This window comes from Sus scrofa, chromosome 5, assembly GCF_000003025.6.
Source record: "Sus scrofa isolate TJ Tabasco breed Duroc chromosome 5, Sscrofa11.1, whole genome shotgun sequence".
Classification (NCBI taxonomy): Eukaryota; Metazoa; Chordata; class Mammalia; order Artiodactyla; family Suidae; genus Sus; species Sus scrofa.
This window is the reverse complement of record NC_010447.5, coordinates 6,561,413-6,579,736: the sequence shown is the minus strand read 5'-3', so window position 1 is coordinate 6,579,736 and position 18,324 is coordinate 6,561,413. Positions and strand designations below refer to the sequence as shown.

Here is an 18,324-nt window from a genome sequence, read left to right as displayed (position 1 = left end):
GCTGGCCCCCGCCCCCAAGGACCGCAGGCTCAGCGCCCCAGCACGAAACCCCCGGCCCCAGAGGCTCCAGCCCGTGGAACTCACCAGTTCGGAGGCCCTGGGCACCTCGGCCCAATAAAGCCTTCTGCGCCGATTAGCAGCAATCGCCGGATTCGCCTACGGAGTTCCAGGGGGCGGGGCCTGGCGGCGGCCAACCTTCCCCGACGGAGCCTATCAGAATCCCCCTGGCAACGCCGCGTCCCTCCGAACCTCCCAAAGCCCCGCCTCCTTCGAGCTCCCGCTCGGCGCGCTCAAGGCAGGAAGGCAGGCAGGCAGGCAGGCAGGCAGGCAGGCAGGAGCCCAGAGGCTTTGGGGACTGGATGTCCTGTTTACCCCGCCTCTGCGTGAGGCTAGTCCTTGCACCTCTGCGGGGTCCCTGAAGGCGAGAAAGTGCACTGTAGATGCTCAATAAAAAGCTCTGGCGTGAATACCTGCGGAGGACCTTGCTAAGAAAAATGACGGAATGGCCCGTAGTAAGACGCTAAAAAAAACAGCAGTGGAAGATGAATAGGCACCACGAAGAGGATGAGTGGGGGAAAGCAAACCAGGTGGAGGACACAGTTCTTGCCAAGCCAGGAGGCCCTCCTCCCATGCCTGACACTTGGCCACCGGTTATACTCATCTAGACACTCCATAGTCCTTCTTTTTTCATCCATCAATTTTTTTTTTTTTTTTTTGTCCTTTTAGGGCCGCACCTGCGGCATATGCAGCTTCCCAGGCTAGGGGTCTGATTGGAGCTACAGCTGCCGGCCTACGCCACAGCCACAGTAAGACCAGATCCCAGCCTCGTCCACAACCTACACCACAGGTCACGGCAACGCTGGATCCTTAACCCCTGAGCGAGGCCAGGGATCAAACCCTCAACCTCATGGTTCCTAGTCGGATTCGTTTCCGCTGTGCCACGACAGGAACTCCCCATCAAACATTTTTAAAGCAACTATTAGGTACCAAACACTTTATTCTTGCACCTTCACCGGGATGGCCACTGGGCATTTCAAACTGGCTCCAAACTGAACACCTTCCACTTCCATGTCTCAGGTTATGGCAATTCTCCTTCCGGTGTTCAAGTCAAAACGGGCATCCTCCTTGCCTCCTCTTTCCCTCACTCCCTACATCCAATCTGTCTGCAAACCCTGTGCTCTCTACCTTCAAAACCCATCCTGAATTTGGCCACCTCCCTCTACTCTCCCAGCCGCCAACCCCTCTTGCCTGGATTACTCCAGCAGCCTCCTCACAGGTCTGCTTCCACCTACTGTCTTTTTTCTCTCCTTAGCAGCCAGGGTAATCCTTTAAAATATAGCCTAAGATCTCACTCAAGGAGTTCCCATCATGGCTCAGTGGTTAATGAATCCAGTTAGGAACCATGAGGTTTCAGGTTCGATGCCTGGCCTTGCTCAGTGGGTTAAGGATCCGGCATTGCTGTGAGCTGTGGTGTAGATCACAGACGCAGCTCAGATCCCATGTTGCTGCGGCTCTGGTGTAGGCCAGCAGCTACAGCTCTGATTAGACCCCTAGCCTGGGAACCTCCATATGCCGCAGGAGCGGCCCAAGAAATGGCAAAAAGACAAAAAAAAAAAAAAAAAAAAAAAAAAAAGACCTCACTCAAGGCCCTGTGATGCTGTTCATTTCAGTCTGGAGTAACAGCCCTCACCAACTGACAAAGTCCCAGTCCACACATTCTGACCCCTCTGCGACTGCTCTCCCGCCTCGTCCCCGCCTTTGTGCCACACTGGTCTCCGTGTAGTTCCGCAAACACAACAGGCCTCAGGGCCATCGCACTAGCTGTTTCCACTGCCTGGAACGCTCTTCCTGCAGATTCTGGCATGACTGGCTCCCTCATTCAAGTATTTCTCAAATATCCCCTTAGTGAGGCCTACCCTGACCATTCTATTTAAAACTGCGACCCCTACTCCCCCAGTTGCAAATCTCCTTGTTCCTGCTCTACATTTTCCACAGAAGTTATTAGCTTCTAACACATTTATCATGGTTTCTATTATTAACCGAATAAAATTTAGTGGGGGAGGCAGATTAGAAACAGGAAATGAAAGCATCAGTGTAGGGGAGTTTTTTAAATAGTGGTTCGTGACATAGTAGAAATACAAACCAGGGATGTGACAGAGACAGAGGGAGGCTACTTTACATCTCATGGTCAGGGAAGGGACATTTGATCTGAGACCTAAACTGATGTTAAGGGAGCTCTGAGGAGTTTGAGCAAAGGGGTAGGTCCAGAAGGAAGAGCTTTTTTTTTTTTTTTTGCTTTTTAGGGCCACACCTGCAGCAAATAAAGTTCCCAGACTAGGGGTCGAATCACAGCTGCAGCTGCCGGCCTAGCAGCGACGCTGGATCCCATTGGAGGCGTCTGTTGCCTTCACAGCTAACAGCAACGCCAGTTCCTTAACCCACTGAGCGCGGCTAGGGATCAAACCCGCAATATCATGGACACTAGCTGGGGACCCGCTGGGCCACAACAGGATTGCCCAGGAAGGGCATCCTAGGCTGCGGGACCTGCAAGGGCCGGAACTGGGAGGTGGGAATCAGCAAGTTCATGGGCATATGTTCGGAGCTCCCGGGCTTCCGGGGCTGTCAGGAAAGCCTAGCCTCCAGCGTTTGGTGCTGGACTCCTGCGACGACCTTCACTACAGGCTTAGCAGAGCCTGGGCGCGAAAGTGGTTGCAGGCCAGCGGGAGTGGCGGAAGCTGAAACGGATAATCCCCAAAAACAGAGATCCGGCCGACACCAGGGGCTGGGTCTCGCGGGCTAGATAGGAGCCCGCCCAGAGGAGGTGTCTGGGCCCTGGCCAGGCTTGGCTCTGCGAGAGAAGCGGGCCGGGCGGGGAGGGGGGACTGACGGGGGACGAGAGGGACTCCGAGTTCTCCAGGAGCTGGGCTGGGTCCGAGGTGCCCCGGACGGACGGCCGGAGGTGGGTCTCTGGGTTCGAGGCCGCTCGCCACCGACGGGCAGTGTGGCGCAGGCAGGTCACGGCCTGCCGGGCCTCAGTTTCCCTCGGGTCTGGACCGAGAGGCGGCTTCGCGGATCGCGAGGCCTACGGAGCGTTGGGCGGGGAGGGGCGGTAACTGGAGCCGCCCAGGCGGGGTCTCCGGGCTCCCGCGGGCACGTTCGCGGCGGCGTGGGGACGGGAGCCAGCCGGGATCGCCCCGGGCTCCAGCGGCGCGGAGGTGAGAGCGGCCGGGGCGGGCTCGGGCGGAGGCCGCCCTGGGGAAGGCGTGGCCCGCGGGGACGTGGCAGGACGGCCGCACGCGCGAAGGGGAAACCGAGGCGGCAGCCGCACACTGAGTCTGCGGCGCTCAGCGGGGAGTTGCCGGCGAGGGGATCCCGTTTCAGGGCGACAGAGGCAGAGGCCCAGAGCGGGGGCCACTGGCCAGTGGGGCACCCCCCCCAGCCCGCCGCTCCCCTAACAAAAGAATCCAGAAAGAAGAGGTGCACTGGGAGGTGAAGTCCTGGCCTCGCAGCCGCTGGAGGAGAAGCGGGGCTGCAAGGGGGCCGCCCTCCCCCAGACACGCTGCTGCGGGGTTGGGAAGACGGTTCGATGGGCCCCGATGCTCTCTCCCTCTCTCCGCGCCCCGGGCTGGGGGGCGGAAGGAGGATGAGGCCCCTCTTCGTGCAAACATCTGTGACTCCGCCTCCGCCTCCTCTGAGCTCCAGCCTAGAATGGGCTATCCCCCCACATAAGGCCCCTACTCGTCCCTCCATAGCCCTCACCATGACCTGTCCTATGTTCTTTATCATTTAATTTTAAAATTCACGAATTATTATTTATTTTTGTCTTTTTCTTTTTCTTTTTTTTTTCCACACTGTGTCTCCCCTGCTGAAATACAGGCTCCAGGAGAGAGAGAGACTTTATTTTGTACACTGCTGTATTCCCAGTTATTTTAACAAATGCTTCCAGAGGGCCTCCCCAAGCCCTGCAAGGGGCTGGATTTCAGGGGTTTCAACTGGAACCAAGCCCAGTCCTGGCCTTGACATTCTGGAACTGGGGACAGAGATCACTGGGGGATGAAGAAAATGAAAACAGTTCCTGTTGTGGCTCAGTGGACAGGAACCTGACTAGTATCCATGAGGACGCCAGTTTGATCCTTGGCCCCGCTCAGTGGGTTAGGGATCTGGCACTGCCGTGAGCTGTGGTGTAGGTCACAGATGAGGCCTGGATCCGGAGTTGCTGTGGCTGTGGCTGTGGCCAGAGGCTGTAGTTCTGATTTGACTTCCAGCCTGGAACTTCCATATGCCACAGATGTGGGCCTTAAATAAAAAAAAAAAAAAAAAAAAAGAAAGAAAAAAGAAAACAAAAGAAAAACAGAAGTGAGGGGGCTGCTCGTTGGGTCACCTTAGATCAGGCCACCTTGGTATCAGGACCATCTGGGATAAAGTGATCAGGACAAGCCTCTCAGATTACGTTACATATTAAAGAATTAAAGACCACCGTGTGACAAGTACTAGAAAGGACAAGCAGGAAGCTCTAAGGGCACTTTACTCTGGCCCAGCCTTAAGGGGCAGGAAGCTGAGATCTGAAGCGTGATGAACAAGACAATGGGACTCGGCTCCTTACATTGCTTATAGGTGGTGATCTGGTAGGTGGGGGCATTATCAGGGGTCAGGGAAGGCTTCCTGGAGGAAGTGGTGATTTCATACAGCCCCAAGGGCTGAGGAGGAGTTTTCATCCTTTAAGATGGGTTGACTGGGTTTGAGAATTCTTTTGCAGGTGCCCTGGAAACCGCGCGGTCAAAGGGTGGAGCTGTGTGGCCAGACAGAAGAGGCCCCCACCAGTGAGCTCTGCTGGTAAGTGGGTCACTGCCAAGACTTACCTCCAAAGGATGTTAGGGAATCAGGAGACCAAGCTCTGGCTCTCGCTGGCCATGTGACCTTGGGCAGTTCACCCTCACTGTTCTGGCCTCGGTTTTCTATGCGTCAAGAGGACAGCTGGATTTAGATGTCACTGGTGATCTGTGGGGCACCAACATTCAGTGGTCAAGGCTGATCCTACTCAAGCGTATCTGTGCTACACTCTTGTTTACTGAGCCGGTCCCTGTCTGAACTCACTGATGGATGAATGAGGCAGGCCTGCCCCACCCCAGCCCCATCCAGCTTTGAAGGCTACTAAAGGGCAGCTGTGCCATTAACAAACGAGAGGGGACCCAGGGGGCTCACGGAAGCTCTGGATGTTTGGCCTCAAGGTTGGAGCTCCAGGGCCTTCAGATTAGGGGGTGGTTTAAGCACAGTGGTTTCTGTGATCTTGGGCTCCACTTCAGTTCAGCTGCTGCCTTTTCCTTTGGGTTTTAAAAAAGCTGTGTCAAAGCCCTGCCACACCTCCTGGCCTGACACTATCACATGAGCCTTTTCTCTGGATCCTCTGATGTCCAGTTTTTTTGCATGATCCTCACAACAACCCTTTGAGAGAAAAGGCAGGGAGACTAGCCCATTTCACAGGTGGACACACTGAGAGCCTCAGGGCACAGCAAGGGAGAAGAGGCCACAGGGCTGGAGCCCAGGTCTCCTCCAGAGCCAGCGCTCTTTTCCCCGCAGCGGCACGAAGCCTGCCTCCCCCTCTGATCTGCGGCTGCCTCTCTCGCCTCACAGGTCCTCTGGGAGCCATGAAGCTGAACGAGAGGAGTGTGGCCCACTACGCACTGAGCGACTCCCCAGCAGACCACACGGGCTTCCTGCGCACTTGGGGGGGCACGGGGACTCCACCCACCCCCAGTGGTACTGGCCGAAGGTGCTGGTTTGTCCTCAAGGGCAACCTGCTGTTCTCCTTCGAGAGTCGGGAGGGCCGAGCCCCGCTGAGCCTAGTGGTGCTGGAGGGCTGCACCGTGGAGCTGGCCGAGGCGCCCGTGCCTGAGGAGTTCGCCTTTGCCATCCGCTTCAACGCCCCTGGCGTGCGCCCACACTTGCTCGCAGCGGATGGGCCCGCGGCCCAAGAGGCCTGGGTAAAGGCCTTGTCCAGGGCAAGTTTTGGCTACATGCGTCTGGTGGTGCGCGAGCTGGAGAGCCAACTGCGTGATGCCCGCCACAGACTGGACCTGCATCGCCGCTCATCCTGGAAGGCTGTTCCCAGGCGCTTCGAGCCTCAGGCTCCTGCCCACTGGTCTCCCGGCCTAGAGAATGGCCACTCCCTCTCCAGAGACTGCAGCCCTTTGGGCTTGGTGGAAGAAGGGGGCAGCAGGCCCACAGGGCGGGGCATGGCGGAGTGGGAGTTGCAGGGCCCTGCCAACTTCCTCCTAGGCAGGGGGCAGAGCCCTGTGTCCCCTGAGACCTCCTGCTTCTCCACCCTGCATGATTGGTATGGCCAGGAGATTATGGAGCTGAGGCGGGTGTGGCTGCAGAGAGCCCAGGGGAGCCAGCCAGAACATGAGCAACAGGACAGGCCCTGAGCCTTGGCCCTTCAGGTTCAGCCCTTGTCTTGCTGGTCAGGACACCAAGGCCAGTCCTTGTTCAAGAGTTTAATGTTTACTGGTTTCTGAAGGTTTTTTTTGGGGGGGGGGCCTCGCCTGTGGCATGTGTAAATTCCGGGGCCAGGGATCCAACTTACACAGCAGTGACAATGCTGGATCCTTAACCCGCTGAGCCATCAGGGAACTCCTAAAGTTCCTTTTTGAGGAGAGCTCGCTCCTTCCTGCTCTGTAGGTTTTCTCCAGGTTCCCAATCCACCCCTATGCCTGCAGGGGACTAAGGAATCATTATTTTCAATCCGTTTTATTCTTGAGGCCCAGCGAGGGGAGGTGGCTTGCTCAGCAGCCAGAGCGAGATCCAGGTCTCCTGACTCCGCTGGACTGCCCCTGGCTCAGGGGATACTAATAGAATGGAGGAAGTGGGGAATATTACATGGCCCCAGGCTGCTCTGCCTCTCACCTACACATGATACTACAGACAGTTTCCAATATGAGGAGACTCCTGTACATTTAAACACCAGAAATTGGCTGCAGTGTTGGCTTGAGGGACTGACACTGTTGAGAAAGTGGACTGACCGTGTCACAACGGCCTCTGGGGCCTGGCTCATCCTGAGTGGTGGGAGACTGTGCAGGGGACTCCCCCTCTGCAACTGGGACAGGGCTCTTTGGAGGGAGAGGGCCTTTAGCCAGTAAAGAGGGATTTATTCTACTCGGAAAGTACTAGGACTCCCATCTTTCCCTGGCTGCCTTGTGTACAGATGGTGCTTTGTCATTGTCTCAGGAGGGGCCAGTACCTTTTACATGTCAGCAGAAATCCTGCTTGTACTCTTTCCTCGGCTGCCAAGTTGGAAGCTAAAGAAGTGGAGAGGCAGTGAGGCTCCCTGGGGAAGCCAGTTTGTTACTTTGGTTTTCTGTTCTGGGCATACTAGGCACTCAGGCATGGGATTCCTGGCACCCTGTGGTAAACTCTTCTCTCCTGGCTGGGCTCCCAAAGAGGTGTTCCTGTTCCTGAAACCCCCTAGGAACTCATTCACCACCTTGCTTGTCACCCAGTGTGTATCTGCCAAGACCACCTACTCTCACCAGCATGGAGCCAAGCGTTTCCTTTATCATCCATTGTTCTGAGATGCCCGGTGGCTGGGCAGACAGAGCCAGAGGCTAGACCAGCCTGACACCCTGAGGGTACAGTGGCAATGGCTGGATGGAAGATGCAGAACCTGGTCTCGTCATCCCCTCCCCCAGTATACACAATCTCCACCTTCTTAGCCTCTCTCCCTTTGGGGTCCCCCTAGGTGGGGGCCTAACTAGGCCTAGAGGCTTTGGCTCAGAGCCTTTTAGGTCCAGGAGGATCAGATGCTGCCCAGGGTCCAGGGCTGGTTCCCAGGAAGCTGTCTTCCCAGTCCTGTATGGGAGCACCACAGCCCACTGCACCTTGTTTATACACAGAATCTACAAGCTTTTGTTATCTTTCTTACTGTTACAGTGCTTTTTATATAATTAAAACACCATGTTTTTTTATTACCCATTTTGGCTCAAGTTGATTTTAGCAGTCGCCTGCACAGCCAGTTTGCCTGAAAGCTCCCATTTCCCCCTTTTTTCAGATATATTTTTCTACTTGGCTATATATTACTTAAACCTATAACATGCAATAAAATTCCAAAACCATTCATGTAGCACGAGTAATACATTTGAATTGTATTTTTAAAGTGTTCAAAAATACAATAGTTTGAAGTTCAAATAAGTGATTTCTCATTTCAACAATCACCTGCCCTGCCAAGCCCTGGCTGTCCTGGGTGCAAGAACAACGACGGAACTCTTAAGGCCTCCCACCGACGAATCCCGTGCGGCGGCCCTGCCCACCAGGCCCGCAACGAGGGCTTACCGGGTCTTCCGCGTCATCCTCGTGACGTCACCGTGTCGGGCCGGGGACGAACGCCTCTTTCGGCAGCGCCACAGGAACTGGGCGCACTGCGCAAGTCTGAGAGCGGGACCTCGCGTCTGATACCTAAGGCCTCGCGAGGCTCGCGGCGGCGTCTTCCCCGAGGGTGTCACGGGGGCGGGGCGGTGGGTCCGGGCCCAGGCTAGGGGCGGAGCTGGGCGATGGCGTCCCGAGCGGCTCGCTGGCTGGCGTTGGCACCTGTCCGGTTTGGGGCTTTCCGGAGCGGGCTGAGCCTGAGGAAAGGGGGTGATGTCGCTGCCGGACAGGGCCACCCAGGTCGGAATCTGGTACCGTCGAGGTCAGTCATCGTTACTCGCAGCGGCGCCATTTTGCCTAAACCGGTGAAAGTGAGTGTCGGGCTGGAGGCGGGGCGAAGGGGCCGAGGCCAATCATGTGGGAGTGTGCGCGGGTCGACGCTGATTGATAGGCGCAAAGGCCAGTCGCACGACCGCCTTAGATCCGAAGGAGGATCAAGGACAAAGTTTTGCGCTAATGCGCTGCTAATTTCTTTGACAAATAGGAGATGGGTCGGGTTAGATCCTGGCGTTGAGCTGGGTGCGGGGGGACCGAAGATAGGGGGTAAGAGCTGCGAAGGACGGCACTTTGCGTCGTGAGGAGCGCGGTGCCCAGGCTCTCGGGAGCCACAAGACTCGGCTTTGTGTATCCAATAGACACAGGTCGTGTAACCTCTATTTCAGAGAATGGATGGCATGAAATAACGAATTGTGGAAGGACTTTGTAAATAAAGGGTACGTGGGAGAGACTCTATCTTTTTGTGACCTAGTAATTTAATTCATGTGATTAGGTGTGCAGGGAATCGTTACAATTAGTGTTTTTACAAAGGAGGGATCAGGGATCCAAGTAGTGAAGCCAGTGCCCGAGGCTAGCAGCTGAGTTCAGATTCAGGCTGCTACAATCCACAACCGTGTCCCATCTTTTCCCCACCGCGAGTGTCATCACACGCCCTCGGCACCCTTGGAAGTTTTCCTAGTAAAAGAGGAACAGTCCCTTATACCAGACAAGTTTGCTTTTTGACTTCGGGGCTGTGTGGGAGTTACAAAACTCATTCTTTTGAAGCTAGTTTGGCTGACACAAGCTCAGGTAGACAAGTGAGTTCGAGGTTGTTTCACCGAAGCACAACCTGGGGTGGGGGTGGGGAGCAAAAAAACCCTTGCACCAGAGAACTGGTTTCGTACAGAACTGTAGAGAATACCCCTTCACTGTACGTGTTCTCTCTTTTGCCATCTGTTTTCATGTATTTGTCTTCAGGTAGAGCTGAACTGTTTCCCTCCTCCAGTGCTTATTACCTTCTCGTCGGTTTATAGGTATCTGCAGGCAATTAATAGGTTGTGCCCTGATTTTTAGTTGTCTGTAGAGCACCTTGCACTTTTCTTTCCAGTGTTAGTTTGATGGCCATAAAGTCACTTTATCGCTCCTAATTATTTTCCTTTCAATTTTTCCAAGGACTTTAAAATCAAGTTGCTTACAGTGGGTCTGAGGTCCCCGGGAGGGAATGCCCCCGAGAGGGCCAGGCCTTCTGTGGCCCTCCCAGAGTGGGCTCTGCCGCTCACAGCCACCCCTCTGACCCTCTGCAGATGTCCTTCGGCCTCCTCCGCGTGTTCTCCATCGTGATCCCCTTTCTCTACGTCGGGACGCTCATCAGCAAGAACTTTGCTGCTCTCCTTGAAGAACATGACATCTTCGTTCCAGAGGATGACGATGACGACGACTAACAGGTGAGACTTGCTTCTTCCCTCCGTGGACCATCTGGACACTTGAAGCACAAGTACATGCCACAGGTGCAGCCGAAAAAAGAGGAGAAAAAGAAAAGTGCGGCGAGCTCTGGTTACCAAGCTCTGCACCAGTACAGCCTCTACAGGCGCTGGAGCCCGGTTCACACACTGCTCCCAAACCCTTCCCCTGCGCCAGTTCCAGCTTTTTTTTGTCTTCTTAGGGCCACACCTGCAGCACATGGAGGTTCCCAGGCTAGGGGTCCAGTTGGAGCTATAGCTGCCGGACTACCCCACAGCCACAGCCACACAGGATCTGAGCCGTGTCTGCGACCTACACCACAGCTCATGGCACCACTGGATCCTTAACCCACTGAGCAAGGCCAGGGATCGAACGGAGTCCTCATGGATACTAGTCGGAACTCCCCATTCAGCTTGTTTTGACTTCTGGTGCTCTAATGTGTTGATTGGCTGCCTTATTGTTGTAAATGAGGATACTCCTAACTGCTCCTTAGTCTGGCATTTCAAGCTTGCCATGACGTGGTCACACTTGTTATTCCAGCCTTATCTTCCATCTTCCCAACCACGTACCTGTCACCAGTATTCACTGTCTTGAATTACCCACTCTTATTCACTCCCAAGCAGTGGCTCATTATTCCTCCCAATTGCAAGGCTATTTCCCACTGCTGTCTTATTTCCACTCATTCCTCATGCTCATTCCTCTATTTGAAAGTGACTGCTCTTCTCCCTGACTGACCAGTGCCTCTCTTTTGACGTACCTTTGGGCCCCCAGTGCATGATCTCTGGTGAATGTTCAGTAAATGTGAATGAATAATCGAAGGTACTCAAAAGTGCCTTTCTCCTGCCAGGTTTGATAGAACCACTCTGGGGAATCCTCTTTCATTATCTGGCTAGAGGACTGCTCTGTGGCCCAATTTACTGCTACTCTCCTTTCTTACAGGGCATGGACACAGTGCAGAATGGACAAAGCCCTAACTTAAGAAGCAGTGATGCTCACGGCCTCTCCTCCTTCCTGTCGTATCAGCAGATGGGCCCAGGGCAAGCCCTCAACCTCCTGACCCCACATGGTCGGTGACCACAGGCCAGATTGCCAGGCTCTGGGAGGTTCGCAGAGATACGCTGTCCCCTGGGCATAATCAAATTATAAATAAATATAGTGAACATCAGCTCTGTATAACTGAGTGATGGCTGAAGTTTCTCAACACAAGCAGGTTCTAGCAGTTTCTTGTCCCTGCTGTCCTCTCTCTCTTACCAGCTGACATACAAGTCACCCCTGTGGATCCACAAAGCAATTATGGGAACCTGGGAACAATTTTCTTTGTCTCTTTTTTGGCCATGCCTGCAGCATGCAGAAGTTCCTGGGTCAGGGATCAAACCCATGCCGCAGCAGCACCCTGAGCTGCTGTAGTGACAGTGTACCTGATCCTTAACCTGCTGTGTCACAAGGGAACACCATGGGACCAATTTTCATTATTTCCAAAAGCCCAATAAAGACTCCATTTTCTCACAACAAAGCTGCTCAGGCTAACTACAGCCTCAGGCTTTTTTGTGTGTTGAGTAATACTGACTAGTTATCACATGCAATCGTAAGATCTGATTGTTTAAAATTCCTTGAGAAGTATCATTTTTTAGAATTCTTTCAAAACCTGGGTTCCTCATATGAAAGAATGATGCAAGGGTTGTAACGCTGAAGAAACTGGGACACCTCGGGGTGACTGTACCTGTAGATACTGAGCCCCTTTCTCCAGCAGTGAGACCATCCAGGGGAGGAAGAGAAGACTACCCTCCAAAGCACACAGACGTCAGTTCTCTAACGTGCGTGAAGATTTATCCTCTTGTCACTAGAGCTACACCCCAGTTTACAAAGGGACTGTTTCTGTTGTGTGTGTGCATTGAACAGCTGTGTCCCTAGCAGAATGTCTAACTAAGAGCAGGCAATTCTTTTTTTTTTTTTCTCTCTTTCTTTTGGACTTTTTAGGACTGCACTCTGGGCATATGGAAGTTCCCAGGCAAGGGCAGGGGCTGAATTGGAGTTATAGCCACAGGCCTATACCACAGCCACAGCCATGCCACATCCAAGCCACATGCGCAACCCACACAGCTCATGGCAAGGCCAGATCCTTTAACCCACTGAGTGAGGCCAGGAACCCAAGTCCTCATGTATACTAGTCAGGTTTGTTACCGCTGAGCCACAATGGGAACTGAAGCAGTTACTTTCATTTTAAGGACTGGCGCTTGTTACAGGTAGAGGGCTAGGCCTCTGAGAGGCCACCTTCTTGAGAACCCTGGGGAAGAGTCCAGCTTGTCAGCTCCACTTACAGGCCATCGAGTGCTGCTCTGATCCTTCTCCAGTAGCAAGAGCTGGCTAATTTTGGATCATCTGTGCATTACACCAAGCTAACCAATCCTGGTGGCCGTAGAAATACAGCTAAGTTAACAAAGCCATCCAGCATCGTACCCAGAATGATAATTTCTGAGCAGATGGCCTCATCCTCCCTGTTTACCGACATGCAAGGCTCTGAGAAAAGAGAATCTAATTTATTGGAAACACCACGTTTCAGGAAAAGGAAAGAACAGGTGGTGTGTATATCAGACCCAACTTGTTCAGACAGAGAGAGAGAGAGAGAGAGAGACTGCAGAAGTACAGCTTCCCATTGGTTCACCAATGGAACTCTGTCATGAAGTGACCATCACATACTGAGTTTATTTGTGCTCTAAAATATTTAAATAGCAACATGCACCTTTCCACTGAGTGACTTCACGGGTCGTGGCCAACGTAGAACTTGGACAGGAAATCCGTTGGCCTTGGTGCTTCTGTTTCATGGAAAAACCGCATGATATGTGTCCGCTGCTTCCACACGTTAATCGTCTCCTCCAGCTCCATCTTTCCCTGCACAAGGAGGGGAGAGGTCCCAGTCAGAGTGGCCGAGTGGAAGGGCTGCGACACTGAAGACCAAGTTGCGATTCTCTGCCCTGGCCCTGACTTGAGTGGCCTTGGGCAAGTAACATACTCTCTAGACCACAGTTTCTGCATCTGGAAAATGAGGTAGTTGGACTAAATAATCTCTGAGGCCTTTCAGATAGTCTTTATTTTATTTTTAATTTTTTTTGGTCTTTTGTCTCTTTAGGGCCACACCCATGGGATATGGAGGTTCCCAGGCTAGGGGTCCTATAGGAGCTGTAGCCGCTGGCCTGATCCCGTGTCTGCAACCTACACCACAGTTAATAGCAATGCCAGATCCTTAACCCACTGAGCAAGGCCAGGGATCGAACCTGCATCCTCATGGATGCCAGTCAGGTTCACTAACCGCTGAGCCATGACGGGAACTCCTCAGATACCCCTTAACTCTCCGGCTCACTGGTTCCAAGGAGACTTCAGGTTACCAGGCCTCTGCCCCATGACTGCCTAACCTGACTGGCTTAACATTTCTACTTAACATTCTTTCCATGGTATTTACTGAGGTTCCACGCTAATGAGGCAACACTGAGAGACAGAATCAGGCCCAGGAAGGCACTCCATTTACACAGGACTCAGCCAGCTTGCCTAACCTGGCTGTAAACTGGCAACCAGGTGAAGCAGTTAACTTCCAGGGATGAGGTTCAAGAAGAGTTCAAACTTCCTTCCGTTTGTTGTTGGTTTTATTTATGTATTCATTTATTTTTGGCTGTGCCTGCAGCCTCTGGAAGTCCTCAGGCCAGGGATCGAACCCGACCCACAGCACTGACCCAAGCTGCTGCAGTGACAATGCCACATCCTTAACTTGCTGTGCCACAAGGGAACTCCTGTTTTTTCGTCTTAAAATGCAAGCCCCAGTGGATTTTCCCTTGAACAATCTTATAATTTACATAAATATAAATATAATATTTAACCAGGTGAGAACCTCTAAGTTCAGCTGTTCCTTTGAAACATTAAGTAACCGTTACTGACTCAGTAGTTGCTTTTAAACTTGGGAGACAAAAATGTTCACCTAAGAAGAGTGAGAAGCTCTGTACAAGTCGGCTGCTCTTTTAAATCAGTCAGGGAGAGTCAGTTACCTTAATGACCAGAAGATCAACCACCCTGGGGTCTGTGACGTGGGCATTCTTCATAAACATTTCTCGGACTTTATCTCGTCCCTGTTTCACAGAGATGTCTAGCTGGAATAAATGCACTAGAAAGAAAACATGATTCAGGGTAGAGAGGGTTAAAATGTGTTTTAAGAAAATTGAGTCAATGGCTAGTCATTGAACGCGTAAGTTGCCCATTCATTCCACTCACCAAATACTAGCCTGACCCTGAGTTAGGTGATTGAGGATGTGAAGAACTGTGATACGGCACTTGCTCTCAGAGCTTGCATTCTGTTTGGGGAGACAAGCTCACTGCTTTTGAAGAGGCAAGATAGCACAGTTCAAGAGTATGAACAAGCTGGGTTCAAATCCCAGCTCTGTCACTTATCAGCTATATGATCCTGTGTACGTTAACTTTTCCATGCCTCAGTGTATTTATCTGTGAATGAAATGAGGACGAGAGCAGCATATGTAACTCCAGAGCTGATGTGATGAGTCAATGAGAGAAGGCAAGATGCTCAGAACAGTGCCCCGGATAGAATAAGCTCTCAATAAATGCTGGCATTTTTACTGCATGGAACAACTGGCACAAGATGACAGGGTTGAAATTAACGTACAATGATAGGTGTAGGCTTGTGCACCACACAGACCTAAGAGTTGAGGGAGACTGCTGCGTGTGCAGGTAAGGAAAGGCATCAATCTAGCAGGCAGTGACTGCTATATTAGGTTACTTGGGGGAAAGAGAGAAGTTTAAGGGGTAGCTCCTGCTCTCTAGGTCTTAAATTCTAATTGCAGGGACAACAATTAGAATTTATGAATGCAATAATGAATGCAATTGTAAAATGTGATTGCAATGAATGCAAATGTAAAAATCACAGTGTTCAGGCGTTCCCGTCATTGTGCAGTGGAAATGAATCCGACTAGTATCACCAGGATGTGGGTTCGATTCCTGGCTTCACTCAGTGGGTCAAGGGATCCGGTGTTGCTGTGAGCTGTGGTAGAGGTTGCAGACGCAGTTCGGATCCCAAGTTGCTGTAGCTGTGGTGTAGGCCAGCAGCTGTAGCTCTAATTCGACCCCTAGCTTGAGAACTTCCATATGCACATGTACGGCCCTAAAAAGCAAAACCAAAACAAAACAAAACAAAAAAACCCCCGCAATATTCAGCAACCCCTGATTAAGTACTAAAATAGTGGCACAGACTCAGTGACTTGGGAGCTCAGATAAAGCCCATAGATGTTCTCTGAAAATTAGGTTTCGGTCATTTGTATTCTTATCCTCTGGCGGCTGGCCTTCGGTGGATTTGCTGGTGACAAGGACACGAACAGGGCCTTGAGTGGTAGGTAAAATAAGAAGAGAGGGGCACACGAGGCCCAGGCAACAGAATAAACAGGCTAGAATGGGCACCGAGGCTAGAATGGGCACCGAGGTTGAGGAGGCCTGGGGGCTCCCTTGGTGAGGAGACCTTGCGGTGTGGCCATTCCTGTGACGTCGCCACTCTGGTCTACAGAACTATCACGGCCAGCTCTGAAAAGCACAAGGGCTGTTTAGGGACAATTAAGTTTGAATCTTTGATTATACTCATAACTTAGTGATAGCAATAGAAAAATAAAGCTTCTGCTGAGGAAAAGATCAAGCCCGGCTGATCCAACCAAAGAATAAAAGCAACAGCAGAAATGTAACAGGAGAAACTCCGCCATCCCAGCTTCACGGGTGTTAACAGGGAGGGCAGAGGGTCACCCACACAAGAAAGAGCTCGGTGTCCAGTGGTGTGCTGGAGCAGGCTGCCTGGGGAGCCAGGCACACACGTCTCTTCCCAAATCTGCCTGCACTGACTTCACTTTGAGGGCTTAAAAATCCACCGCGGTGGGAGTATTTACATCACTGAAAATGGTAAACACTAAAAATCTAGGTTTTCAGCCACAGAGTTAGGTGCCAAACACCACAGTCAGTATCACGTTAGGAAGTCTGGAAAAGCAAACACAGGGACAAGAGGACAAAGACACACAAATCCATGCAAACTAACATGGATCCTGGATTTGAGAATCCTAGCACTAGAGCACTGTGGGGACTTGCCTGAGGTCAGACCACTGGTTCCTGGCAAACAGGGGCCAAGAATCCAGGTTGTTTATTGTTTTATAATGTACGATATTCTGCTCGTTTAAGGAAGGGAGCATGAAGAATCTCCCCCTGCTATCAGTGCTTACCTTTCCCGCATAGTCACATCAGATACCTGCCCAACCTTGGGAGAAACAACAAGGCACCTCCACGCCTACTAGGGAAGCTGGTGTCCACCCACTCCCGTTCCACGTGATGTCCTAAACCACACACCAGCTCACTGGGTGCATGCATCTTCTCCTCAGGAAAATGTTCACAGGCACAGATGCAAAGATGTGCTTACGATGTTAGTTTACGGACCCCTGAGTGCCCACCCTGCCCGGTTAAGAACCCGTGTCTCTAAAGAGAAAAATTCCATAGCTTTGTCCTAGGCGGCCTCCTCCTATCCCAGCCCCCTGAACACACCCCCTCCACCAGTGAGAAAGCCGGGGACAAAAATGTCCCTGACATGTGTATTGCCCCTGACAGTTTAGATGAGGTTTTCCCCAACTTTTCCTTCACTAGTTACACTGGGCAGCGCTAAGGGGGATGCCCCCCCGGCCCCCCGAAAAAGACAGTCTTTGAACCCAGGGAGCTTATACCTTAATCCTGCAGGTGGACAGACTGGTTCTCAGACACGTGATTCCTGGGGTTCTGAGGCAGCAGAGGGCAGGGGAAGGCGTTCTTAAGGAAAACTAGCCTGCAGAGCCAGGTAAAAAGACTTGGGAGACTGCGGAGGGTGGCCCTCTCACCTGGAGGGACGGCAAAAGGCACCACGTCTTACTGGATGACCTTGGGAAAGTCCCTTCCCTTCTCCGTAGGAAATGTGGGAAGACCACGATGGCTCAAATTCTACAGCCCTTTGGTTTATATAACCTAACGGGCGTCCGTAAATACATTCAGGTTTTCCAGAGTTCACCTGGGGGTTGACCTGGCCTGGCCTCTAGGTGCCTCGGTTGCCTCACCTATAAAATGAGTATGTCAGTGACAGCCGCTGCTCTCCCTCGCAGGGGCTCGGGAAGAAATACAGGGGGGCAAAGAGCGAGAGCGCTAGACGCGCGGTTCCGACGCAGAGCACGACTAGGCACGTGGGACCCTGCTGCCCTGAAGCACTCGGAGTCACCCCTGCCCAAGTTGGCCACCTCCGCCCGGCCCGGCAGAAACGGGAGGCCGGGGCGGCTGCGACCTTGGGCGGCTGCCTCCGGGTGCCCGCGTGCGGCGCTGCCTCTCACCAGTGTTCGGCACCTCCCGATACCAGGCGCGATAGAGCTCGCGCACCCTCCGCTTGGCCTCGTTCATGTCCCGACTGAAAATGGGCTTCACCGAGGTGCCGGCCGCCGCAGCCGCCCGGGGAAGTCCGCTCGCCGCCATCTTGCTAAATAAACCACAGCTCAACACCACCCCCTTTTCTACTCTTCAGGGCGGCCTGGGGACGCCTTTTTTTTTCTCATTGGCTAAAACCTGTATCCCCGCCCACAATCTTCGCTGGTGGGCGGGAGAATGGCTGTGGGGCTCTCTTATTGGCTGAGAAGCCTTGCTCTCTTGGTTGGAGACCGGCAGGCGCATGCTCACCTGCGGAATCGCGCTATCGGCCATTGGGGGTCCTAGCCGTCGCCCTGTTGTGCCGCCGGGGGGCGCTCGGGCCCAGGCTGATCTTTGGGCCGCGAGCTGGTGTCTCGCTGCTGTCAAGAGTCAGGCCGAGCGCTCGTGCTGGGCGGGTTGTGGAGCTTCGTCTATCAGCTCCCCGGGCTCCGGCCGTCGGCCCCAGGGGCCGCTGAGGCGGATAATAGCTTCTGTTCTGCCGTGGCGTTGGCCCAGCAGCTCTGCGGCTTTTCTGGAAAAAAAAAAAAAATTTCCTGTACACCTGCTCTCTCGAAGCGTGGTGTAGAGGTAGAGGTGAAAGCGCTCTCCTGGCCCTTTAGGTTCTCAGCGCTTCTCCACGCCCAGGAGGTAGGTCGTATCATCAGCCGCATTTAGACGGGGACGTTTTCATCCCAAACTCTGCATCTCTGTGACAAATAGCCCAGAATTTTGGAGCTGGACCGAACC

At 52.9% G+C, this 18,324-nt stretch overlaps 3 protein-coding genes across 4 annotated transcripts; 2 read left to right on the top strand and 1 right to left on the bottom strand.

Annotated features, from left to right (window-relative positions):
- On the top strand, positions 2,744 to 8,109 carry FAM109B (family with sequence similarity 109 member B). 2 transcript variants are annotated; one of them, XM_005663774.3, is made up of 3 exons: positions 2,744 to 2,959; positions 4,757 to 4,833; positions 5,632 to 8,109. In XM_005663774.3, the coding sequence occupies exon 3, from the start codon at positions 5,646 to 5,648 to the stop codon at positions 6,423 to 6,425; it is 780 nt and encodes a 259-aa protein (XP_005663831.1). In that variant the 5' UTR covers positions 2,744 to 2,959; positions 4,757 to 4,833; positions 5,632 to 5,645; the 3' UTR covers positions 6,426 to 8,109. The 2 variants fall into 2 exon arrangements, with proteins under 2 accessions (XP_005663831.1, XP_005663830.1); XM_005663773.3 differs by having other exon boundaries at positions 2,744 to 3,215.
- Positions 8,367 to 11,307, top strand: SMDT1 (single-pass membrane protein with aspartate rich tail 1). The gene is made up of 3 exons (XM_003481528.3): positions 8,367 to 8,729; positions 9,978 to 10,118; positions 11,074 to 11,307. Exons 1-2 carry the CDS (start codon positions 8,544 to 8,546, stop codon positions 10,113 to 10,115), a joined length of 324 nt encoding a protein of 107 aa, XP_003481576.1. The 5' UTR covers positions 8,367 to 8,543; the 3' UTR covers positions 10,116 to 10,118; positions 11,074 to 11,307.
- NDUFA6 (NADH:ubiquinone oxidoreductase subunit A6) lies at positions 12,416 to 17,663 on the bottom strand. The gene is given in 3 exon segments (NM_001185178.1): positions 12,416 to 13,023; positions 14,169 to 14,284; positions 17,508 to 17,663. Coding segments are annotated over 3 exon segments (387 nt in total). The 5' UTR covers positions 17,647 to 17,663; the 3' UTR covers positions 12,416 to 12,891.

Bases quoted from the DNA above. Each gene is read 5' to 3' on its own strand.
- FAM109B (XM_005663774.3), top strand. From the start codon at position 5,646: ATGAAGCTGAACGAGAGGAGTGTGGCCCACTACGCACTGAGCGACTCC.
- SMDT1 (XM_003481528.3), top strand. From the start codon at position 8,544: ATGGCGTCCCGAGCGGCTCGCTGGCTGGCGTTGGCACCTGTCCGGTTT. The intron at 8,730-9,977 runs GTGAGTGTCGGG...GACCCTCTGCAG, and splicing joins TTTTGCCTAAACCGGTGAAA to ATGTCCTTCGGCCTCCTCCG.